The sequence below is a fragment of the Eleutherodactylus coqui genome, chromosome 6 (assembly GCF_035609145.1).
Source record: "Eleutherodactylus coqui strain aEleCoq1 chromosome 6, aEleCoq1.hap1, whole genome shotgun sequence".
Lineage (NCBI taxonomy): Eukaryota > Metazoa > Chordata > Amphibia > Anura > Eleutherodactylidae > Eleutherodactylus > Eleutherodactylus coqui.
In genome coordinates this window covers 35,969,226-35,996,008 of record NC_089842.1, presented here as the reverse complement: position 1 = coordinate 35,996,008, position 26,783 = coordinate 35,969,226, and the positions used below count along the sequence as shown (strand labels likewise).

At 45.7% G+C, this 26,783-nt stretch overlaps 1 protein-coding gene across 8 annotated transcripts in view; it reads left to right on the top strand.

Moving 5' to 3' along the window:
* KIF1B (kinesin family member 1B) overlaps window positions 1-26,783 on the top strand; it is a 177,897-nt gene that overhangs the window by 11,915 nt on the left and 139,199 nt on the right. For all 8 annotated transcript variants that reach the window (XM_066606579.1, XM_066606575.1, XM_066606573.1 and 5 more), the window contains exon 2: window positions 18,154-18,342. In XM_066606579.1, coding sequence (XP_066462676.1) covers window positions 18,237-18,342 — 106 coding nt within the window. In that variant the 5' untranslated portion in view covers window positions 18,154-18,236. The remainder of the gene's footprint in view (window positions 1-18,153; window positions 18,343-26,783) is intronic.

The window sequence follows — 26,783 nt, the reverse complement described above, 5'->3', positions numbered from 1 at the left end:
GATGGAATGTCCGCAGCGAGCGTTCCAGTGCAGATCAGTTGCGGAAAGTCGGCGCGAAAACCATTTGGTGCGGGATTTATCGCGAATTCCTGCGCAGAATTTACCCCCTTATTGAACAACTATGACGTTACATGAAACTACTTTTTGCTCAACCAGCGACTATTTTAGGTGAGCTGAAACAACTAGTGAGGGATCTGTTGCTCATCACCCTCCCTATTGACGGCCATGTTTTTGTGGACCGGCTGTCATTTGCATCCGTTCTTTCCAGTCATTATCCTGTGTAAAGTCACCCTAAGGGGTCAATGCTAAAATCTCATTGATTTTTATTTGTGTGTGTGTGTGTGTTTTTCTTTTTTTTGTTTTTTTTATGTACATATTACACATGAGAAGAAAACACCACGCCAAACGGTGTGTGAGAGAATGGCCTTCTTTGCGCCGTGTCACTCCTTTGCACCTCTTGTCAGACAGGACGGATTTGTTCCAGAATGTCCGCAGCTGAAGGTCTGCATCAAAACCTGTATTTCCTGCGGAGTTCACCCCATTATTAAGAGGTGGATTCCGCAGCTTAAGCCGGAATTAAAATTGATATGCTGCAGAATTAAGTTGCGCACCGCGTGTCAATTTCCGCGGGTTTTGTGCAGGTTTTTAAAAAATTTTTTTCCTGCTGCTCCTGGACACGATTTCCAAAATCTCATCCATTTTGCTCTGAATTTTCTGGACAGAGGGTCCGCACGGAAAATGCACGACAAATCTGCCACGTGAACATGGCTATTACACACGCTTGTTACTGCACATCAAAAGGCAGGAGGAGCTACACTGATGACAGCCGGCACCGGGGCGTCTCTGTTCAGTGACTGAGACGTCAAGTTGTCATCGCTGTAGTTACTCCTGCGTTTGCAGGGCCCTTTTTACACTGAGAGATAAAATGGAATGAGCATACAACCAGCGGTGGTGCCGAGATCGTACATCGGTCAATGGAAGCCGTCCGTGCGAAATCTGTACAAAAATAGAACATGCTGCGATTTTTTTAATTCCGCTTGTGGAAATCGCGATCACTATTCGCTCATCTTAACAGATATGCGAATGTTCTATTATTGTAATGTGTGTGGAATACCGAGCATCATCAGTGCAGGTGAGACCGGCCTAAATGCTGCGGATCCTCCGCACAGAAAGTCTGTTCTGTGTGAACATAGCCTTACAGTTATAATGCAAATCACTCATTCTAACGATTATTTGTACGATAACTGAAATGTAAGGGCATAGTTGTGCTCAACTCGGCGTAATGTATTTGCTATGTGAACAAGTCTTGGCTGCACGGCTGTTGGCTGCACGGCTGTTGGCTGCACGGCTGTGGGCTGCACGGCTGTGGGCTGCACGGCTGTGGGCTGCACGGCTGTGGGCTGCACGGCTGTGGGCTGCACGGCTGTGGGCTGCACGGCTGTGGGCTGCACGGCTGTGGGCTGCACGGCTGTGGGCTGATCCCATGTACATGATTTTAGATTTAGGAGCACTAGTGTCTCCTCATCCTTTGTCCAGCCTGATTAACTGATAATAAGGAGCAGTAGATGGGCTGCAGTTTAGGGCCCCTTTACTTGGAATAACCTGTTGGGCACAGAAGCCCGGTAGGCCGTCCCAGCGATGATCATTCCTCTGCTCGTTCACAGGAACGATCATCGCTCAGTGAACTGAAGAGAAGCCGACCGGGGATCCTTCCTTTAAATCTGTAGTAGGAGGGAGCGATAGATTTCGTTCAGCTGTACGGATAATGCCACCTCGGGCTCCATGCCTGGCGGTAGATATAACGTAGCCTATCTTACTTTGTCAGTGCCTGCGTGTGACTTGGCTCGTGGGTACTGTGGCATGAAGAAGAAAGGGAAAACCAGAAGTATGCACCCAGTATCTCCATAAACAAAGCTGTGTGTCTGGACAGTCCCGGCCGCAGGATGAAAGGCACATCCTATATTTATGGAAGATGACTGCTTCCTCTGTCATAAGCTGGAGTTGTGTTCGTGTAAATGGGCTTTGTTCATCCTTCCCTGAGGCCGAGACTTGTTTGGTTTTGTTCTGTAACATAAACTTTGTCAAAAAAAACCCCAAAACAATCCCGCCCCTAGAAGTTGTTGTTTTGCTACAAAACTCGGCATGCAGTTCCATCTCGGGCAGATATGTAAATAATTAGAGTTGTGTGATTAGATGAACGGTCTTGTCACCGGAGGCCCTAAAAGTGGTTCCCCCTTGGCCTATAAGAGGCTCTCGGGGGCTCCTTGTGTGTAGTGACCTCTTCTTCCGCTTGTGTAGAGCTTGTTGACCACTAGACGCCTCTACGATGCAGAGAAGAGATCTCACCCCATTACCAGGGCCTAAGAGGGGCGCAGTATTAGGATGTGAGAAGCTGGATGGTCGTATCCATGAATTGTCCCCCACCGGCCGTTCTGACCAGACTGTTAGGAGGTGTTGTGACCACTGGATGTGTGAGGACACACAAGGTGACCGGGCTCAGGACGCCCCCTACAGAGCACCAGTAGAGAGGATCGTTTGACAAGAATGTGCAGCTCCAGCTGTTTGGTTGTCCGCCATTCTGAGACAGGGGGCGCCATTGTTGATTGCCAAGTTTGGATACAAGACTTGATACAGGCTGGCTTGGAGGCTTCATTACCCTGTTGTACCACCTCTAGCTTAGATACAAGATGTGATATGGGGGGCATAGATGCTCTAGTACCCTGTTGTAGTCAAGCTAGAGGCAGTACAATAGGGTACTAGAGCCTCCATGCCTGCTGTAGATTTTCGTAGAAATTTTGCAGCATTTAAAATAGAGGCAAAGTGGTTGAATTTTTTTTATTTATTTTTTTTAAAATTTCATCCATTAGCTGTGAAAATTCTGCACTAAATCTGTAAATTTACATGCGGTGTGGGTTTTAGATCTCCAGTATGTGAACATACCCTCCAGCAAACCCACCCCAAAATGGGCCCCATTTTTTTGCAAATTTCACTTCTTAATTGAACTTTAAAGGGGTGAAATCTACTGCAGATCCCCACTAAAATTTGTATCAAATTGGCTACGTGTGAGCGCACCCTTAGTGCTCTCACTCGGCCGTATTCGAGTTATGCTCGAGATTCTCGGTTGCAAGTCGCATCGGACAGTCCACGGGTCCCTGTTGGTGAACACTGCATGCCCAACTTTGGTCCATGATGTTGACCCAAATAAGATGTGCTGCATTTTTATTTTCCTGCCATATATACAGTCTAATTGGCTATACACAGCACATGGATGTGACCTGGAGAGAGGGAGCCATTCCTGAGGTAGTGAGAGTCTACAGAGTGTGCCAAGCTGTGGGTGACGTGGGGACAACCTACTGAGCTCCACTGAGTGTGCCACCCAAACCCCCAGAGAGAAACCGTAAATGATGGATGTGGGCTCTGGTGCCTCTCACGGGGATGAGAACCAGAAAGAGAACTGGTTACCTAGACTGTAGCTGAGAGACCGTTTGTGAGCTGGGTGGATGATGTGGACGCCAGGTTGCCCTTGGAAGACTCCATGTAAACTCCTGAACCTCCCCCCAGAGACTACAACAGCCGGTCCCGATCCTGGGGCTGCTAGTGCCCCGTTACATATGAGACAAAACGGCCTCTACCAGTATTTCCGGAATTCTGTTATCCGCCTCCATAAAACGCAGGTGATGGGCGCACAAACAGCGGCATGAAGCAGAGAACGTCCCGCACTTGGCAAACTTTAGGAAGGGGGAAAAGCTGAATGATCTTTAGATGTTAGAATGATCTCATCGGAGCGCGAGGAGGGGGCTCCGCTCTTTGTCTGGTCTCCCAGCCCCCCACCGGCTCTCCGCACAGGTTCGTTCCCTTACACTCCCTTTTAGAGGTCAAATTCTTCACATCCAAATGCCAGGACAGCAAAATACGACTGTATTGTTCCAATTATCCGGAGCCGGAGGAGATTCATTTTCCCCACTGTGCTGATTTCAGATGTGTGGCGTTCTGTATAACCTCCAAGATCCCTGCGCCAAATACAGTATCCATTGGGACCTAACTGAGAACTGATGTTTTTATTGGCTGACTCGGTGTTAAGGCCCTTTTACACGTACGATTATCGTCCCAAAAAATCGTTTAAATGAGCGAAAATGAACAATAGTCATACAGTGTGAACACAGCCAACGATAAATCATTCACTTTTCGTACATTTTTTGCAGACATAAGTTATTCTTGCGGTTCTGGGTCCCTGTTTTTGGCTGTCCAAGATGGCTGACAGTTTTATAACTGCCTGATGCACATTGTATAATGCTCCTTGATTGGCCAGTACTGATCACATGAGCAGTCCTGGCCAATTGGAGAGCAGGTATAACGTTGGTAGTCGAGTGGCTTTACACAGGACAGCTATTGTTTGAATGGCTGCAGCATACATCTGGCACAAAAACGTAGAAAGTAGCACAGCATGCTGCCCTGTTTTGTCCAAAAAGGTGGTGAGGATGAAAGCCAGACGGACCCCACTACAGTCATAGACTATAGTTGGCTCTATTGGACACTGTTCATTTTCTGTCATAGGATGGATCTGGCATTCTGTCTTCCTACTCCCATGATGGAAGAGGGAAACTGAAAGCTGGTTTATGTGGGTCCTTGAGCGACAGTCTCTGTGGCCCCTTTTGCAGTATGTCACGACACACGCAGCAGTAAATCGGCAGCACGGCTACACTAACTGTATAACGGTAGATACGAGCCCTACACAGTGATTACATTACTGTTATATCCAGTCATGACAAGTGACGTCCACCCTGACTGGAGTTGTTCAGTTTCCCTTTTCTTCTGTATCTGGCCCTGGCCATCATGACAACTTCTCCCGGCCGCAACTTGTGTCTGTGGAATTTGACTAACAGACATCTTTGGTGCTTTGTTCATCTCCCTCCCTATGTAATCTACACCTTTACACAATACCCCATTATACAGTACCCAAAATAGTAACGCCACCTGTGGTATCCCACACAGTAGTGCTGTCCCCATTTTTGTGCCCCCTGTAGGCTGGATACAGTAAGTGCTGATTAGAGTGACACTAGCACAGTACGGCTGGGCTCACACGACTATGTTGGTATAGCGTATTTCACGCTGAATATGCTGTACCAATCTTCCATAGGCAACCATGCACTAATTGCGCAAAAAAAGCACGCGGGAAAAATTGCAGCGTGTTCTATCTTGGCAAGTATTACACGTGCATACACACCAAGGTAGTGCATGGCGATTGGCAGAAAGTACGCAATGACATTCTAATGCCTCCTTTAATGCCTTTTTCAAAACTAATGCACCCATTTGCCCTCTTCTAGAAGTAATGTCCCCTAACGTTCTTGTATACACCCAGAGGCTGAGAATCCATGGATACTGTATCTAATCCTTCTCACATAAGTTTGATGACTTTGTATCCAGTCTACATAATCCTCTGGGAGTTTAACAGTTGGAACTTCAGACTGATACATTTTAACTGCACTGGTACATTGTAACAAACTATCAGGACGGGCTATGTGACCAAAGTGGCTTCTGTTTAGTGAATTCACACCATAATACACTGATCGAGTTGCTGAATTAACGTGGATCAATTGGAATGTCTCTAGGGGCTCGCTCTGATAAATGTATTTAACCTGTGCGTAATATCCTGAGGATATTGCTTTAGCAAAAATTGCCTAAATATTGGCTTCATGCTTGGAGCAGACAGGACTGGTGTGTTGGCCTGCAGTGCCGGAGTTCTAGGTGTGATGGGGATTTGAACCTGGGACCTCAGCACTGCAAGGCAGGGGCGATCATCACTGGGCTGACAAACCTGAGATCACCTAGTCCTGTGGATAGGGGTTAATTTCCTCTTATGATGCCCCTTTAATCAACACATAGAGGGTTGATATTTTTGCACAAAAGCGATTTGCTGTTTTTTCCCTTGTGGTTTTCATCATGTTTGCTGGTGTTTTCACGCTGCTTTGACGGAATGATCCGATTGGTCGCTCGGCTCTAGTAAAATGCATTTATTCCTTTTGTACTGGGAATATGTGGATGAGCTGTTGTCATGGAGCTCCCCGTACACTGCAATACTCACAATATTCCACTTTCCCTGCATTCCTAATGGCTGGTATTTTCTTATATAACGTTGGTGCTCTTTGCAGTGACTAATCAGCGGAGTTTCTCAAGAGTCGTTTAAAGGGCCACTCAGGCTTTTTTTTTTTTTTTTACATTCACTATATGGCTATTCCCCCAAATATATATAAATCAGCTAATACTTTGATTAGTTATTCCTTTCTACTGGAAACTCCTGGCCTCTGTCTCCTCATGTCGGTCGTCTAATCTCAGATCCGACGGCTCGGATTTACTTGGGGTTATGCGCCCTTAAACTAGTCAATATAATGCCTGTGTGATATTACATGGACCCTACCACACAAGCCCTTCAGAGGGGGACATAGACACTCCTGTCAAAGTTACTGCTGATGATTAGAGGCTCCTGTCGCACAGTTATAATGAAGGAGATCACAGCTAAGCCTCCTGACTATAATTATGCTCCTTAGTTTTTTTAGGTGAATGCAGATTGTAACAGCAGAGATTATACAGTCTCCTGCTGCTCATGTAATGCTGTGCTGATGCATCATGGGATTGATGATACAGAATAGTTCGGTCTACACGCAAGCCAACGACTATACGACTAACGAGAATGGTTTGGTTTACTTTTCGCTCAGGCATAAAAATCATAATTGGCGCGTTTACTAATCGTTCGATTTTAAACAGCGATCGTTTAATCTTTCACCTTCGCTTATACGATACTGAACAATTCTTATTTGATATCTGCCTGTATAAATGGGCTGCACAAGCGTATGAGCTAGCGATGACATCATTCACTCCTTCAAACGAGAATCGGATTTTCTAAAAGGAGCCTTACCTAAAGGGGTTGTACCACGATGGACTTGGCTAGGTGATAACCGTCTGATTATTGGGGGTCTCACCGCTCCAGGTTCGTCATCTATACATTCTGCATGTGTAGGGAAATGTCTGTTAGCTTGGAAAATCCTTTACAGATAGTGGCAGAACCAGGGGTCTTTTAAGTCAGTGGAAGCCGTCCGACCCACGGTTCATCCGCAACTGACATTGCAGACAGGCCGTCAATTCCACAGGAAAAGCAAGAGTTAAATATAAAAAGTCTGTACTGCGCATGTCCGACGGTGAGCCGCGCAGACCGTGCGCAGTACAGAGAAGGCGGAAGGAGGGAGGTCCACGTGGACGCCACCGCCTACAAACACATGCACACAGGGTCACCCGCTGCGATCACGGACGGATTTCCCATGCGGAATCCGTGCATGCCGTGTGCATTAGGCCTAAAGGTACCTTAAGCAACTTCTTTTCAAACTTTTTTTTGCTTATTTTTTATCTTGTGTGTTTTTTTTGGGTTAATTCGCTATAAACATTCGCTGTCAGAAGTGGATAGTTTGAGTGACGATGCTCCCAGACTGAGTTTTTAGCATCTTTATTCCTACAATCCTTGAATCTAGTGGATTACACGGATTTAAGTTCTGTATGGATCCTGAGTACAGAAAACAGTAATGAGGGAATAATTGGTTGCCAAAGTATACATGCTCTTTAACCCTTTCCAATCCACTGTCTGACATCTAAAGACATTATGATTTCAGGCTGTACAGCTCCAGTGTTGGAAGACGTCCGTCGGGGTTCTCTTACTGTAAATGGCCAGCCTTTCTGCTGTTGAAGCCTATCCAACGTGTCACCTTATGCAGTACTGGCTTTAGCCAGTAGATACCGCCATTAATGGCAGAAAAAGAGTAAGCCCCTAGGAAAACCAGGATACAAATTGGATTGGAAAGGGTTAAAGCATGATCTATCATTGGGCCTTAAAGACAAACTTGTACAATTAATAAAAACTAATTACCTGGGGCAGCTGTCAGACATATCCCAGCAGTGATCGCTCCTTTACATGGGAGCGATCATCGATCAGTGACTAGAGGCGGAGTGGCCCGCCTCCATTCGCAGTAAACAGGCACTTGTTCATAGATGAACTGCCTGTTTATACGGGCCGCTCATCGTTTGGGTTTTATGCTTGCAGAAACTGATTGACGAACGCCAAGTAAATAATCATTCGCCGTTCAGTCGGTGCTTGCATGTACACTGAACAATTATCATTCAGATTCCTGCGATCCAGCGAGAATCTGATCGCTGATCGGCCCAGGTGAAAGGGCTGGAAGACCGTAGAAAAGTAGCATCTAGTAAACTTTTTTCTTATGCTTAGGATTGGTTTCTGTGCAGACACACCGGTGAGATATTGGAGCATAAAACAGGACAGAAGTTAGACGACGCCAGTCGTATGCTGACATATTACATAGTCCAGTCTAATAATGTGGCTGAAGTGACTTATTTCCCTACAGCGCCCCTCCGGTAAGGGGCTGGTATAAATCAGATGTCCTCCAGCTGCCTCCATAAAGAGAATCTCTTCTATCCTCCTTGGCTTCCTGCGCCACATACCACCAGCCGGGTCATTGACACAAGCGGCTCTCGTCGAGTGACGAATTGTTCCACTCTAGCACAGATATTAATGCCAGGCACTGGCACTGATATATTTAGACTTGCTGTAGCGGGTAAAGGGCGCACAGTAGAGAAGGCATCATATGAAGTGGAACAGCCTGATGCGGATCGCAGATTTGGCGCTCAATCACACGAGCGTATATTAACCGCATATTATGTGCGCTGTTTTTGCATATGTAATAATACGCAGCACTAATATTCCATAGACTGATTGTGCCACTCACACGATGCGCACAAAATAAATGCGCAAAAAAACCCAAACATGTCCTGTCTTACCACTTATTACACAATCGTACACGCCAAGATAAGCTATGGGGATTGAAGGCGTGTAATATGCACATGCTCACGTGAGTGACATTATGGTCCATTTCCAGAACCCCGCTTAAGGCTACACTGGCACAACTCATTTTTGCCCTTCAGTCCAAGTACATTGTATGTAGGGATGTAGGGTTATCAAATGTCAGAGTTAATAAAGAAGTATTTAAGGTATATCGTACATTAGACTATAGTGTGGTTAATTTTCGTGTAATGTACAGTGCCTCGCACAAGTATTCACTGCCTCGGGGTTTTTCCTATTTTGTTGCATTACAGCCTGGAATTATATATATATATATATTTATTTTTTTTACATGATAGCGATACGGGAAAATCTCAGCAATATTGCATCGATGGTCCATGCGATATGGCTGCATTTTCTCGCTGCGATACTGTGATTTTGTGGCGCTACAAAGTTGCACGTGGTGCTGCAAAGTCGGGCGACTTTTAGGCACCACATGCAGGGATTTTCAGGTGGGTGTGGGCTTGAAATATAAGCCCTAGCTGCAATAAAAAAAAAAAAAAAAAATACTACATCACCTAAGAAGCTCTGTCTTCTCCCCTGAAGCTCCCTGACACTTGTCTTCAGTCTTCTGCCAGCCCTTCCTGGATTAGAGGATCAAAATCCCCACCTCCAGGAAGGGCTAGCTGGGATTGGTTCATCAAGCACCAGCTACGATTGGCTGAGCCACGGCACTCGTGAACCAATCACAGCCATTCATTGAATGGCTGTAATTGGTTCCTCAAGCACTGGCTTTGATTGGCTGAGCATTGCGATCAGGAACCAATCAGGCAGAGCTTCTCGGAGGCAGGGATTTTCGACCAGGAATCTCTGCAGGAGAACTTCAAGCAACTGCCAGGGATCTTCAGGGGCGATAACTCAGAGCCTGACAGGTGAGGTATTCCATTTTTTTTTTCTTTTTCTTTTTCTTTTTTTTTTTTTGATACAGCTAGGGCTTAGTTTAGGGCTTTTACAGTAGGATTTCCTACTGTAAACGTTGCACCGCACGAAAACCACGTTTTCATGCAATGTAACACCTAGGAAGGCTCCATAAAAAATGGGCTACAGAAGATCGCTAATCGTGGCTGTATAGAGCATACCGCAATTTTGTAGTCTCTCAATGTCGCACGCTACAAAACATCGCTCAAGTGGAAGAACCCATAGGAAAGCATGGGCTCTACATACATGCGATTTGTAGCACTGTCGCATGGCGACATAATCGCCCATGTGGATGCGGCCTAATGTGCTTAAGTATTCACCCCCTGAAAGTCAACCCTTCCTGGAGGCACCTTTAGCTGCAATTACAGATGCAAGTCTTTTGGGGTATGTCTCTAGTAGCTAGCACATCTTGATACTGAGTTTTTTTGCCCACTTTCCTTGGCAAAACTACTTCAACCTCAAGTTAGATCGTCCCGTGTGAAAGGGCTCTAACTTGACGCTGAGTAATTGGAGACAGAGTTGGAGATGAATGGCTGCCTGTTGACACGGAACAATCCGTCGTACAGAATAGGGAACTAATCTCATTGGTCGTTCAGTCTGCGCACGCATTTAGACTGAACAATTAGTGTTCAGATCTTCTCTGCATGCGGGAATCTGAATGACTTACCGATCCGTGTAAAAGGGCCCTTAGAGGATTGTGTTGGTGTCGAGCAACCTTCAGGTCATTCTCAGTTACATTGAGGTCTGAGCTTTAAAGGGGTTTTCTGGACTTTGCTATTGAGCACCTATCAAGATAGTTCATCAGTAGACAATCAGTGAGAAGCGGCCACTCGGGACTCCCAGCGAACTGCTGATGTTGGATCGGGAATCAGTGGGTATGGAGCCGGGCGCTAATGGCTCCGTTCGTGTTGCAGCAGCCAGGGTTGGTAATTGCAAGCACAGCTTCTACTGAAATCGGTGGGAGAAGTGCCTACAATTACCAACCCTGGCCAATGTAAAGCGCAAACTGCTCTCAGCTAACGGCTTTGTCCCCAAGGTGAGGCCAAGAACATCTCATAGCCAGGGGTCCTGAGCAATGGACCCCCACGATCAACTGTTGATGACCTATCCTGAGGATGTCCTCAACCGTACAGTCCTGCAAAGCCTCTTTGACCGAGCCATTCTTAGACCTCTCCAGTATAGCTTTAGCAGTACATTTATGGTTCTTGTCCTGCTGGAAGGTGAACTTGTATCCCCGTCTCACACATCTGACACACCGAAACAGGGTTTTCTTAAGAATTGCCCTGTATTTACTGCCATCCATGTTTCCTTCATTCCTGACCAGTTTTCTACCCCCGACATGATGCTGCCACCAGCACACTTCACTGTAGAAATTGTGTTCTTGGAAGTGTCCGGTTTGCATCCCACAATGAAGAACACTTATAAAACATTTTATGCATAAACAGTTGCAAGGCTTACTTTCGCAGAAATCGTGACCTTTGGCAAATTGCCCCTCCATCTGCCAATTTCCCAAAAAGTGAGCATGGCTTGGTTGTAGGGGGTATGGACGCATTTTGTGCTAGGTCTATGATGGAGATGTGAACAAAGCCTAAGCTGGCATCGATGATGATGGCTGCGCCCATGCTTCAAATCCTACACTTTGACTTGATGACCTCTTCTATCACTAAAGTCCATCTGCATGTGGTTTCCTCTTAGCTTGGCATTGATACACCCCTATTTTCAGATCCCTTGCGTCCCCATTCAGCAAAAGAGATATTTAATACCTGGACAGAACATGACGCCAGATGCTGAGAAGCAAACCCTAAAATGATGACTAGAGAAAACGTGAAGCGAGACTGTACAGAACATTGCCAGACACCTTTTATAGAATGCATCATCTGCAGCTCTTGGAGACCGGTCTCAAACTCTATACATATAACATAGAGGAAAAATAACTCGGGGGCATTGCTCGACCTTCCCGTGAACGGGGCCGTAGGAATGTATATCTGCTTCAGAGCACAATTTCTCTATGGTGTGAATGGTGGAGGTTTATGAGCTGGAAATGATCCCGCTGCTTGCAGTGGACAATGAAGCAACAAAAGCCTTTGTAGTCTGAGCCGCGTCCTATTGTCCTCATGAGGTGGAGGCTGCTCAGGAAGAACAGCTTTAGGCCCCCTTCTTGGGTAATTGACCCCCCCCCCCCCCCCCTTCTAGATTCTGGATATGTGGATCCCTGGAGAGCAAGGAATTCCATTCCTACCTAGCAACAAATTCCTTCCTTCATTCACCAAGTATTTGTCTAACTGATTACTATCAGGTTCATTCGTTTTTCTCATATTACCAGGAGTCCCCGGATTCTTCGACCTTGAGAATTTCTTGCTTATCGCCATTCCTGTTCAAAATATAACTTTCTCTATGGAAACTGGGTAGGGGGGTGGGGGGCACGTAGCGTTTTCAGACTATTGAGCAACATATTTGCCTAGTTATTCAGTATTGCCCCCTTGTCAGTCATAACTGGAACAGTTGAGCTGTATGCCAGCTACAATGGCGCATTTATTGGTTGTCGCCCAACTTTTCTGCAAACGGGGGGCTGTATCGCCTGATTAGTTTTACAGCATGGGGAACTGGTGAGAGGAATTTTGTGTAACTTAGACAACCCCTTTAAAGAAACGTCGAACTTTGCTGTTTCCGTAACTTTCACTCAATTCTGTTGAGTTTTAGAAACTCAATAGAACAACCAATTCGAGTGTTTCCATAATGCTGGCCACCAGTGGTCGCTCCAGTCAGTCCGGAGACCCCTGTTCTGAACATAAATGTGGGTCCCATAGCACTTGCTATACGTTTGTGGCATATCCTGTGATTTATACTATAAATGTCCACTAGCTAATAAAAGCATTCCTATAAAAATGGCTCACATAATTTGGAGAGATTTTCTACTTGGGGGAGTTGGAAAATGCTAATTGACCGTGACTACTTTTCTCTTGGTGGTGCTGCCAGGGGCGGGGGGAGTCCTGTATGTGGAGGAGTTGAGGCCCAGCTAATGGCTGGTGTGTTATGTAATGCTGAGATTTCTTGTGACCCAAATATATTTCAGAGAATAAGAGAACATAATCCTATTGTGCTCCATACACCGAGGAGCCGAGCGCTTGTCTCTGTGATCTCCGAGAAGCATCTGAGGAGCTTTGAAGTGTGGGAAACAAGGCGGAAGGAGATTTTATTCCTTGCAGATCCGTAGACATTGTTATTCACTGCTCGTGGGTAAAGGTGACGGTTGGGAAGAATTGGGCCAAACTGGAGCATTATTAAAAAAATTCTCATAATCCAGTAGTCCGAAACTAGTTCCTCGCTAAATTTGGAAAAATGTAGGATATTAGCAGATTTTATAAGGACCCTGTCACCAGAAAGTATGCAATTTGATTTTACTCAGTTTTTCAATATGTTGTTGGGCCGCCTTTGGCTTCAATGATTGCAGTAACCCTCCTGTTTTTGCACCAAATTCCAATAGATGTGTGGAGGGATTTGCCTTCATTCATCCAAGAGAACATCAGATAGTGATGCGGGTGACGAAAGGTGCGTTGGGTGGTCACGGATACGGCGTTCTATTTTTTTCCCAAAGATGCTCAATGGAAATGCGATCCAGACTTTGGATGGCCAATGAAGTTTGTAGACGTTCTGCTCCTCAAACCAAGTCTCAACGCTGCGTGCCGTACGACATGGTGGTTGGTCATGTTAGAGACACCGATCTCTACCCAAGTATTGCCACAGGATAGGTGATGCCACATTGTCTGGAATGTGTCTGTACCCGTTTGTGTTGAGGGTGGACTTCACTATAACCAATGGCCCTAGTCCTTCCCCCGCACCCCCCACCCCACCCTCCCTCCACCATAACAGAACCTCCTCCAAACTTCACTGTTCTGACAATGCAGTCACGTAGAAACCGCTGTCCAGGTAACCGTCACACCCAAGTGCCGCCATCTGGTCAGAAGATGGTGTACTGTGATTCAGCTGTTCACAACACTTGCTTCCACTTGTTTACAGTACAAGAACGACGCTCCAAGCACCATGGCAGGCTCATCTGTACATTCATGGCTGTGAGGTTGGGGTTTTGTGCAGCCGCTCGTCCATGGTAACCCTTCGCGGTTCCCTACAGAGGGTTCCGGTGCTAATGAATGTTCCAGTGGCCTGTGAGACCTCCGGGGCGAGGGTAGATGATGTGAGTGATGCCTTAACAGCCTCTACAAGACTTCATTGTCCATGTTCCGTTAGTTTACAAAGTCTGCATGAACACTGCTGCACTGCACACACCAGATGGTCACCATGATGTCCTGTACTGATTGGTGACATCCCCCCACCAAACACTGTCAGTTCTACACCTGCTGACATCCTTCCCACCAGACCCGTTGTCAGCTCTATACCTGGTGACATCCTCCCCACCAGACCCCTGTTGTCAGCTCTACACCTGGTGACATTCACCCCCACCAGACCCCTGTTGTCAGCTCTACCCCTGGTGACATTCACCCCCACCAGACCCCTGTTGTCAGCTCTACTCCTGGTGACATTCACCCCTACCAGACCCCGTTGTCAGCTCTACACCTGCTGACATCCTCCCCACTAGACCCATTGTCAGCTCTATACCTGGTGACAAACTCCCCACCAGACCTTGTTGTCAGCTCTACACCTGGTGATATCACCCCCACCAGACCCCTGTTGTCGGCTCCACACCTGGTGACCTCCCGACCACCAGACCCCTGTTGTCGGCTCCACACCTGGTGACCTCCCGACCACCAGACCCCCTGTTGTCGGCTCCACACCTGGTGACCTCCCGACCACCAGACCCCCTGTTGTCGGCTCCACACCTGGTGACCTCCCGACCACCAGACCCCCTGTTGTCGGCTCCACACCTGGTGACCTCCCGACCACCAGACCCCCTGTTGTCGGCTCCACACCTGGTGACCTCCCGACCACCAGACCCCCTGTTGTCGGCTCCACACCTGGTGACCTCCCGACCACCAGACCCCCTGTTGTCGGCTCTGCACCTGGGGGACCACCTGCACTGTAAACGGAATTATACTATATGTATGCTATATTATACACGGCGGTCCACGGATAAGTAGGCGGACAACACTGAAAGCTGTGTAAAAGAACATTTGTTTTTGTAGGCCATAGCAACCAATCACAGTGCTGCTTTCATTTCTTAGACTGCTGAGGTAAACTAAAAGCTGCGCTGTGATTTGTTGCTATGAGCAGCAAATGCGGATTTTCTTTTTAGACAGCTTTCATAAGTGTGTGGTTGCGGCCTGCGCCTCCACTGCCGCCCTGTAGACTTTATATAGCTATACGTACGCTTGTATAATCCAGCATCATCGGGATGGGGGTTACAAAATAACTCTCAGATGTTCAGTAAAGCCGCAGCACATTAAAGTATTTTTTTTATGTGAAGGCCTCATTTATGAACGAGAGCAAAGGCCTTGTTGTCAATCACAACCAATCAGGACTTGGCTATCACTTCCTAAACTGCTCTGGGAGAAATGAAAGCTGCACTGTGATTGGTTGCTATGGGTGACGAGGCCTGCTCTACTAGATGTGGTAATTGAGGCCTGTTAGGAGTTATGGCTTCCCCTCAGTTTTCCTATCTGCAATCTTCCAGTGCTCGGATGGGCCTCTCATGAGGTGACTGTCAGGAAGAAATAGCGATGTCTAGAGACTTCGCAGTTCTGCATGACTCTGCGGAGTGACAGCTGCGGCAGAGATCAGTGATCTGTACGTGACACCTGTCTGCCACGTTGGCTGGAACTGAACACGTAGTTTGGCCTCAGTAGTGCGGGGACATTTATCAAAACTTGCTCAAGGAAAAAGTGGAGGTGTCGCTATAGCAACCAGTAGGGTTTTTGCTTTCATTTTATTTTGTGACATCCGCTTGCTACAGACCAGAGCGCCACATTTCACTGGCACTTATTTTAAGAAGTCTGTGCCACGTGGGTCTAAGTGCGGTTAGGGGACGCCGGGGAGACTGTTGTGAATTTGGGTTTCTCTATAGGATTCAAAAAAATACCAGAAAAAAGACCGGTTTTAGGCCACAACATCTCAGGGCAGCTTTTTTGCGCATGTATTGGCCTATCTTTTTTTTTTTTTTTTCCTGCTTGTAGGGCATGTTCAAATACACGAGGCAAACAGAGGCGCACCAGTAGAAATGACTAATTAGTTCCAGATGTGTTCTTTTTCCTGCGGTATTGCGCAGTGTTTTCACGTATTTGCGTGACTTTTAGTACTGTGGGGACCGTTTTGTACGCAGAAAGCGCATTCACTTTTTTTTTTTTTTCTTTTTCTTTTGCGCAGCCGAAAATGTGCACACAAAGTAGACTTATGTGAACAAACCCATCGGAATCAATGGGTTCTATTGCGCAGCAATACGTCCGTGTAAAGGAGCCGTACAGCTTACAGAATAAAAATATAGAGCCACAAAAAAAAACACTTCTATTTAAAAAAAAAAAAAAAAAAAAAAAAGACATCGTGAAAAACGCTCTATACGAAGGGATTTTTGTGTCACATTTTGTCATAAATGCAGGAAAATAACAGAGTACCGCGATATTTTTTCAAAAAAACTAAAATGGTGTGAAACCTTTATTAATTGATGGATCCAGCCTGTTGTTTCTTCCTTCGCTCCTCTGTTCTGTGACTTCACTCACATCTGAATCCGAGGTTTCATTGGGAGGGTCCATTGCAGATTTCCTTTAAATTATAGGTCAAAATGACAAAGCATGCAGCGCTAGTAAACCACCGGAGGGGCATGACTAAAGCGGAATGGACTCCATTAACCCCTTAAGGACCAAGGTGCTTTATTCCTAAAGGACCAGATACTTTTTAGGGATTTTACCCATGTTGTGGTTTTATTGCCCTCCTTTTTTTTTTTTCTTCAGCTATCAAACTTATTTTTGCTGCGTTCCTCCCTCCCCCCCCCCCAATGATATATAGGGCTATTTTTTAATCCCTTTCCACCAACGCTTTTTTCTGTTTTTTTATTTTTTTTACACCCCTGTTTTTTTTTTTAAGTTTTATCAGAGTAAAAAGCTAAAAAAGGTTTGTTTTTTTTAAAATTGGTGTTACACTAAAATTAAGTATAGAATGGGTCCCTCATTTTGTTTCCGATGTTTCGATAGATAACTTGTATAGTTTTGGATTACAGGGCGCATTTCACACTTTTCCACTATAGCATGGGCATCCATAGGAGCCCCAGTTACAGGTGAAGACCTCCCCCTGTACTGATAGTCACTTGCAGAGCTGATCTGGTTCTGCTGTGACAAGGTGCACCCGTCAGTCACGTGATCACCATGTCAAAGAGCGGACGTAGCACTTCTGCTCTGCAGATGTCAACCAGCCCTTAAGCCCAATGCACACGATTGGGTCGGATTCCGCATGCGGGATCAGACCTTGTGCCTGGCCGGTGACCTTTGAGTGCAATGGAAGCCGTCCGCGTAAGTCCCGCATGAAAATGGAGCATGCTTCAATTCTTCTTGCGATTTCTGCTCGTGTGCGTGGATGAATCATTTTACATTGCATGCTATGGGCGGACATTGCTGCGGAAACCACCGGCCAGGCACCCACAGCGGATTCCGCAGCAAAAGTTTGCCTGTCTGCATTGGGCGTAACTCTTTTTAGTCTATGTATAATATGCGTCATGTACAGCAGGTGACCGTGCCCAATTAGGGAGGGTTCTTCTCAGCTTCTAAACTACATCAGTACTCCCCATTGAATACCATGAAGTTCAAAGCCTCCTTATCTCCCAGGTTCAAGGTCTCTTCAGCATACCTCCCTGAACACATCAGGTTAATTTTCCTTAGGGTGCATCTGTATTGATAAGGAACTTTTCTCGTGTTGCTGCAGGATGTAAAGAAAAACGCACATTCTAAACTTGACCAATATCGGAAATCTAAATTTATACATTATGGAGAAATTTGGGTTTATTCATCTCTGATGCTGCAAGTAGAAACAGGAAGTGTAGTGTGCGCCAGGGAATAGTCTTCCAACTGGTGAACAACAATATTTTCTAATTGAGTGCCTAGAAAGACCTCTCTAACAGCGGCCATATTGGTTGTCACCCTTTGAGAAATGTTGGACTTTTGTTTACATCTTTTTGTTAACTATTAATAACCCACAAAATCTTTTTAATGCCGGTGTTTCTGTAGGGATCTAGTAAATGCTGAAGCAGGTCAGCGCCATTGTTCCCCGTATCGGAATGTCACGGAGTGTATGAAATCAGACGGCCGGCGGTTGTGTTGAGTGCTGTTACTGTGTTGTTACAATGTTGTCATTGTGTTTAGGTTTCTATTAATATTGTTTTTTACTTTTTTTTTCTGCAGAATGAGGACCTGAGATTTATCGCCCCCACCAGACGTTCTATTCTTTTATTTATACAATTGGCACGTCCCTCCCACTGACCACCATGTCTGGGGCTTCTGTGAAAGTGGCCGTTCGGGTGCGCCCTTTCAATTCCAGGGAACTCGGCAAGGAATCAAAATGCATCATCCAGATGCAGGGAAATTCAACCAGTAAGTACCGGCATACACATCTGCACTATTTTCGGTAGTGGCCGAGTGGACAATGTGGGGGTACTTTGGGGGGGGGGGGGGTGTAACGGTATGTCCACTCTTCAACACAATTTTAGACTTTATGAATACTGAATAAATGATCTACAATTAGAGATGAGCGAGCGTACTCGGAAAAGCACTACTCGCTCGAGTAATTTGCTTTATCCGAGTATCGCTGTGCTCGGGTCTGAAGATTCGGGTGCCGCTGCGGCTGACAGGTGAGTCGCAGCGGGGAGCGGGGCAGAGCGGGCGGGAGAGAGGGAGAGAAAGATCTTAACTCCGTTCCTCCCCGCTTTCCCCTGCAGCTCCCTGCTCCGTGCCGGCACCCGAATCTTCAGGGACGAGCACAGCGATACTCGGATAAAGCAAATTACTCGAGCGAGTAGTGCTTTTCCGAGTACGCTCGCTCATCTCTATCTACAATCTATGTAACCAGTTGAGTGACTTAGTAAATCCACCACATTACTTGGCTATTCTAGTTCTAGGCTCCTTTCATAGTTCAGCTAGTCATCATTTGTATCAGTCAACAAGCTGGTCGCCAGATGCATCACTCAACTCCTGTAATGCAATAGGACCTTTAAAGGGGTTGTCCAGTTGTAAAGCTTTGATGGACCATAGTCAGGATAAGTTATCAATAGTAGAGGACCCCACTGATCAGCTGTTCTCTGTGCCAATGTGCTTGTGTACTGAGCCGATTCCAGCTCCATTCTTACTGCAGTGGCCAGGCTCAGTATTACATACAAAGTTCCCTTTCATTTTAATACTTTGCCTTCAATACCAAGTCTGGCCACCTCAGTGAGATCAGAGCTGTCTGCTTCCTGCAAGAATCTGCTCAGTCCACAGGCGCATTGGCTAAGAGAACAGCTGATCATCGGAGTGTCTCTGGTGACAGAACCCATCAGTGATAGGCCATCAGTAGTTTACAACTGGACAACCCCTTTTAAGTATACATTGCATAGTGCCTGGTGTAAAAATAGCCCTTCCTCTTTGCCGAAACTGAACAAGCAGTAAGTGCTTTAAGATCTCTGTTCTGAAGTTTTGTTTTTTTGTTTTTGTCCCGTCAGTGCAGCTCTAGAGCATAATACAGGATGTAACTCAGGATAAGTAATGTATGTACACAGTGACTCCACCAGTAGGATAGTGAGTGCAGCTCTGGAGTATAATACAGGGTGTAAATCAGCTTTAGCACAGGATAAGTAATGTATGTACACAATGACTCTACCAGCAGAATAGTGAGTGCAGCTCTGGAGTATAATACAGGATGTAACTCAGGATCAGTACAGGATAAGTAATGTATGTACACAGTGACTCTACCAGCAGAATAGTGAGTACAGCTCTGGAGTATAATACAGGATGTAACTCAGGAGCAGTACAGGATAAGTAATGTATTTACACAGTGACTCCACCAACAGAATAGTGAGCGCAGCACTGGACTATAAAGGTGCAATTACACACACAGATCGCTCAAAATTTGTCCGAAACTGACAGTTTTGAGCAATCATTTTGCATAGCTACTAATGGGCTAATCAGCCCTTGAGTACTTCATGTGCATGTATTTAGAGAACAGCAGGTGGTCTGTTCTCTAAATAACTTTTGTTCTGCAGTGGACAGCACCTGTTAAAGAATGTTATCAGCGCTGCCCCGCGGAGAACTCAGCATTGCGGTCTGTCTTATTGATGTAAATGTGCGCACGATGGGCGCACATTTACGCTCAATTTTTAGCAATAGTCATTGTGTGTAAAAGGGCCTTAATACAGGATGTAACTTAGGATCAGTACAGGATAAGTAATGTCATGTATGTGCACAGTAACTCAACTGATCGCATACAATCCCCACTGCCTGGCTGCAGTAATATCACTCCTTCCTCTGCACTACAGCTATTAGGATGTCCCAAGTGTTGTGTCCGTCTCTCCATTGTAGGAGCTGACTTGTTAGGCATGCAGTTTGCATACGCCCCGCAGTTCTTGGCCTCTCCCGCTGAATGTGCTCGTCTCCCGCCTGCCCTGGGTAATTGTCATTACAAGGGTTACAGACGAGTTACTGCATACAAACCGCACAACCTGTGGATGTTGGCCTTCTTTTGGGGATGGTAACAACTGACCTGAATTACGTTGTGGTTAATTGTGTTACAAAGTCAAAATGTTACATTAGGAAAGCAAAGAAATGAACCATAAGTACCACGAGCCTCTGATTACAATGACTTCTGGTGATGCCTATGAGACGTGGGCCTCACAGGGAGGTCAGCAGGGATGTGATCTTGCAATTGTGTCGTGAATATGCATGAAGCCGCTGAACATGACTGATACCGGATCACCCAGGAAGTTTTCTTTGGTTGTTGTGGGTTACGTTTGCTTTTCCCTCTTCATTCTGATGAATGTATTTTTCACATGGCGTTGGCCTATTCTTGCTCTTTTTGACTATGCATGTAGGAGCTTGACTTGGCTTGAGAGGAAGGGGAGCTTTAGATTTAAGGGTAGACATTTTTGCTGTGTTTCTGATACAATTGACCTTTTTTAAGGTTTTTTTTTTTTTTTGTTCTATGATCCAGCGGTCAGTTGTAAGATCAGGTATTGTGTAGAGTAGGACAGAACATTGCAGCTTGGCCCAAACTAGTGTGATCTAACATGAGTGGGTCATTTCCAACGAGCTGGACATCAGTGGCTGCTGTGGAATATATTTAGTGGTATGACCATATGCTTTAAAGGATGTGTACTTTTTTTTTCCAAAATTTTTGCAAGTAGTTCAGATTACAGATTTTACAGTGTAATGTGTACAGCTCTTATGCAGAAGTGTGTATCTACATGCTTACAGACTACAAACGCCATGGTCTAATCCTGTTGACGTGTAGGAGTGCTTTTATATGAGACCTGAACAATCGCTCAAAAAAGCGATAAACCTAACTACTGTCGGCCCTTGTAAACAGGCAGTTTGTCTTTCAATGACTGCCTGTTTATTCTGGATGGAGGTGGCCAGAAGAGATCGCTGGTGCGCTCTACCTCCATTCAGTGAGTGATTATCGCTCTTGTGGGAAAGCACAGGAGTGAACATCATTGTCGTCCCGTGTAAAAGTACCCTTACACTCCTCTATCTGCGTCCTTTCTTCTTCTTATGTCTCTTATCAAAAAGAGAGGGCAAAGGTGATGGAGTAAGGCTTCGTTGACTACAGTGTTCGGGCTGCTGTTCCAGATCGCCCTCTGGATGACTGAGGCAATGTCCAAACGAAATCCTGGATGACTTCGAAGACTGCTGCTAGTAGAATCCAGACCAATGCTTCAAGCTTTGCTCTGCATTTCCATTCAATTCCATCATTTTGGCCAGATAGAATGGCAGATTCCATTCAACTACGCTGAGCGTGCGTGTGCTCTAAATGTAGAGGGAGAGCGTGCCTCTGCCAGACTCCTCGAAATTGTTGATCTCTTCAAGAACAACTGCCTGATCATCTTTTTCGATGGACGATGAGCTGATCGCTCAGTGTAAATAGCAGCTGTTCAATATTGAACGGCCGCTATGTTAAGTCAATGGAGAGCGGCAGGAGAGCGTGAGTTGGCCATTCTTGCCTTCAGCTGATCTAATGTCTATGACCACCTTTACATGGAATACAGCGCTACAAACAGCTGTGCACTACCATCCATTGTGGCCGGCGACACTTGAGCCCAAACTGCAGCTTGATCTTTGGATCATTGCTACATAAACCTGAGAGGCTGGTTAATTCTTCAGCCTGACCTCATCACGGGTGGCTGGTTTAATTCGGACAAGTGTTCTGTACCCCTGATAATTCTGTCTCTCTTGGCCTGGGTGATCTCACATGGCGGCAAATTGTATTCATTTGTATCTTCGGAGAAAGTTGCAAAATGCCTGGAGATCATCCAGCAGAACTCGCAGAACTTACAAGCTCCTTGATGTCTTTGATTTGGTTCGGAACCCCTTTTGTGCCTCTAAGGTGGTAAACCTCAGTAACAACCAGTATGTAACCATATTTACAGATGCAGCAGTGATATCACATGCTTTGTGTAGCATTATATATGAGCACTCAGCAGCTACTAAAGAGTCTTTTTGATAATTTACATTAGCAAGTAGATTACTGGTTGTTGGATGTACATTTACATGCTGCAATTATGTGTACAACATTTAGAGCAAACCAATTTACATTGTCCGCAGCACATTCCCTTCTTACACGACAGACCGTGTCGCTGATAGATGACCTTTTTTTCTTTTCTTCACCCCCTCTTATACTAGGCAGTGATTGGGCGCAAGCGTTTGAAAATGCAATCCTTTGCTTGATTATATCAGCCCGTGTAAAAGGCCTTTTGCTACTAGAGAATTATCACAAGGCTGTTCCAACAGATCAAAGGGGTTGTCTGCTGTTTCCTCGCTGTCCTCCCGGTGATTGATGGGGAAGATGACATCAGCAGAAGTCACTTGACTGCTTCAGTCAATCGTAGGCTGCAGGGTCTCCCTTCTGCACTACATGTCACCCAGGATGTGAGCGCTGATGCCAAGTGAACAGGTGGTGACGCTGCAGCGGTCAGGTGACTTGCGCTGACAGTCACCGGGAGGACAGTGGGGCAACAGCACTGGATTCCCCTGGCGGAAAACTGGTAAGTACTGCTCTGTTTGTTATTTTAACCAATTTAGGACCAAGCACTGTAAATATACGGCGCTTGGCCCCGGGCTTAAAGGCCAGCCATATGTAAAATTACAGTGGGAATTAAAACCTCCTGATTCTGTAATCAATTAAAAGCAGGATGGGTTGTCATCTGTTAGTCACAGCTGATAACCTGGAGGAGGAGGAAGAAGTGGGTTTTAAGGCTGGGTTCACACAGGGCGGATTTGCCGTTGAATTTCGCTGTGGCCGCTAATCCCGGGATCAGCCAGCCATGTGGACGAGATTTGTCAAAAATCTCATCCACATGGGGCAGACAATCCGTCGTTGCAAAGCTGGCATTAGCTGTCGCTACGGCGCGGATTCCCGGGACGCAGCATGTCAATTCTTTTTTTTTTTTCTTTTTTCCCTTCGTTGTGGCCTCAACGGAAAAGCCGTCCGCAACGGAAAAGCATGCGGCGAAGCAGCTCCAAAACCTGCGGCTAAGTGTTGTGGGTTTTGAAGCTACGCTTGTCCAGCAAAAATCTTGCAGTTTTTTGCTGTGGCAAAACTGCGATTTCCGAGGTGAAACGGTCTCGTGGGACCCAGCATAACCCCTTCTGCCTCCTCCTTTCTTTAGTACACATCGCTCCAATGAGCGGTATGTACTAAAGTGGAAGTGTTTCTTCAACTATGTGAGCTGGCGGTCACGTGACCGCTAAGATTCCCTGCTACAGCAGAGCTACAGGTTCATAGCAGACCATGATTAGCTCTGAGAGTGACTATTGTCATTACAGGGGGATTCTCTCCTGTAACTGTGGCTCCTGTGGATGCCCCAGCTGCAGGGGGAAAGGATCAAATAAAAAAAACAAAACCCAAAGACATGTGAATGTCCCCCGGAGGTCTTATATGACGTCATGGCGGACACAGATAGTAAAAGACATAATGGCATAAATAAGTAAAAAAACAATTATAAAACAACAATAGATACATAAGAAGGAAAATAACCCAAAGCCGACGCCAACCAAAACCATCGCTATATGTGCACTGTAATCCAATACCATACATAGTATATATTAAAACGTCCAAAACAAAATGAGGAACCCATTCCCATAGTATATTTACTGTAAAATAAAGTAATAAAAAAAAAACTAGAAATGTTAATTCATTTATTTTTTATTTATTTATTTTTTTTTCCTTTATGCCTTTTGCCCCCAATAAAACTTAAAAACGGAAAAAAGTTGTAAAACTACCACATTGGTAAAATCCCTAAAAGGTGTCTTGTCGTTAAGGGGTTAAGACCATTAGAGCAATTGCAGCAATGTTGTCCCTTTAAACAGACATTCGCCTCTGCTACATCTGTATCCTGCTAATTTCCATGACTGACGTTGCTACTTGCAAGTAATGGAGAATGTGATCTATTATTTACCTATCAGTGCAACCTAATGGACTGAATTAGAGGAAACGGCGTCATTTGTTTACGGCCGCAGGTTTCATAAAAGGAATTTTCGCAGATTGTTTGGGTCGGATGAGAATTTCCAAGCTTAAGGAGCTCCGCTGTGAAGGATTCTTGGTGTTTTTCAGGCTATTTAGGGCTCATACCAGAGTTAGGAAAGAATGCAGGAGCGATCACAGCTCAGTGGTGGGAAGGGCCGAGCAACACAGGGGCGCCGGCTGCCAAGTATCAGGGCTGCGGTGGGTGTGAAGAGAGAGCTGCTTTGTGTGTGCTGCTGTGTTCACTGTACCACTAGAAAGATATACATTTTTGCAACATTTTTATTGCTTCAGTTCATCTTCAATATAAAATGAAGCAACTTTGCAAATAGTCGTGATTTATAGATCTTCTACCATTTTGTGTTGTCTGGATGCTGCAGTCATGTTACTATACTCCCTCTGACCTTTCTTCATGCTAACCTGCAGACTGTAGAGGAGGAGGAGGAAAAGATGGGGCATATGGGGAAGAAACAATCCACTGTTGTTTTTATACTATTTTATTTGCACCATTATACGTATTATTGTCTGATAATCCAGAAGAATATTTGAAAATATGATATTGATAACAAATTAAAGAGTGTTAATTCTTAAAGCAGTTGCCCAATTGTGAACTATCGATGGTCTATTTTTCGGATAAGTCATCCATAGTAAAACTGAGAAAGTTTGCCATCCATTAACCCCCCCCCCACACACACACACACACACACTGCCATTCATCTGTTAGCTCTGGTAGTATGCTTATGCACTGAACTGCTTTTTACAGGAAGCAGATGGCTCCATTCCCACAGCAGGAGCCTGGCTTGGTATTGCAGACAACACTCCCATTGGAGTGAATGGGATACTTGCCTGTGATACCAAGTCTGTCCACTGCAGTTGGAACGGAGCTGTCTGCTTCCTGCAGAAATCTGCTCAGTGCATGATTGTGCTGGCCTGGCAAACGACTGATGATGAGTCATCCTTGGCAAGCCCAATGATAGATTTTCAAAAGTTTACAACTCCTTTTGAAAAAAAAAATAAATAAATAATAATAATAATTGCAGGATTAAAATAAAGAAAATGCCTTCGCTTACCTGAACCCTGCTCCCTACCACTCTGAAGACGATGGGCAGTCAGGTGCCATTTATTGTGAACGTTCAAACGATCGCAGACCTCAGCGATGATTCTTCAATGGCCGCTGAAGCTTGTGATTGGCTGAGGGGTAACATGCACAATAAATGGCACATTCCAAGTGGCAGGCGTTAGGCCTCTGGAAACGGTGAGTACATTTCTTTTTTTTTTTTTTTTAAACCCCTTTTAATGTCTTTTTCTTCTGAGCAGTCTTTTATATCCGTGCCTCCATTGTCCTCTCCACCTGTGCGCACATCCCGCTGTCACGTTTGTGATGGGAGAAGCAGGAAGTCTCCCCCTCCTTAGCACAACTCTGCTGCGTGACCCTCGCCCCCGTCCCGCTGAGTCTGTATTGTAACGAGACCTCAGTACAAAGTGTCCAGAGAGAATATTAGCATAAATGTATCAGGCTCTTGTTTTGCATGGAGCCCATTCCACATTCTCTCACAATGAGTCATTTCACGGTTTTCTTTTTCAAGTGTCTCACGCTATGAAGAAGCACCTGTCACCTACATACAGGAGCCTTCATGCCGACTGCATCCGTGTTCGGCTAATTAGTCGGCGTTCAGGCGGCTGAATTCGGCATGGATAATTTCACGTAAATGAAAATCGCAGGTCATTTGCTCTGCCGACAGAGATTGCGTTTGGCTGCGATTGGTACTGCCCATGCCCAGGTTTCTGAAGGCACGGATATACGTAGTGTGCTCTGCAGAGCGAGTCTGCGTATGATGCATGGCGAATAGAGCACGCTGCGATTTATTTCTCCTGTGTATCATACACATGTCCACTCACAATTTCAATGCAGATGGGAATTGACTTTCATTGCCTCCATTCACCGCGTGTTACATAGGGAAATATGCATGCGTAATACGTGGTGACAATACGCCCGTCTGAATGAGGCGTAAAGGAGTGTTGTGGATCAGCGGCAAAATCTGCCCCAGTGATGAGTAACTAAGAGAGATTTTGGGGCGTATTTTCCGCTGTGGGAAATCGGCGGCAGATCTGCTACCTGTGAACGCACCTCGAGGGTTCAAAGTTTTGGGGAAGACATGCTATGAGTAAGGGCCCAAGTCCACAACCGTCTTTTCACCACCTATTCACGTGCGTTGCATGGACACGTGATATGCGGTGAATGGAGTCAATGAAAGTCATGCTCTATGTCTGCGTATTACGCAGCGCCAGCCTATATATTGGTATAGGGAGCGTATGAAACGCTGTC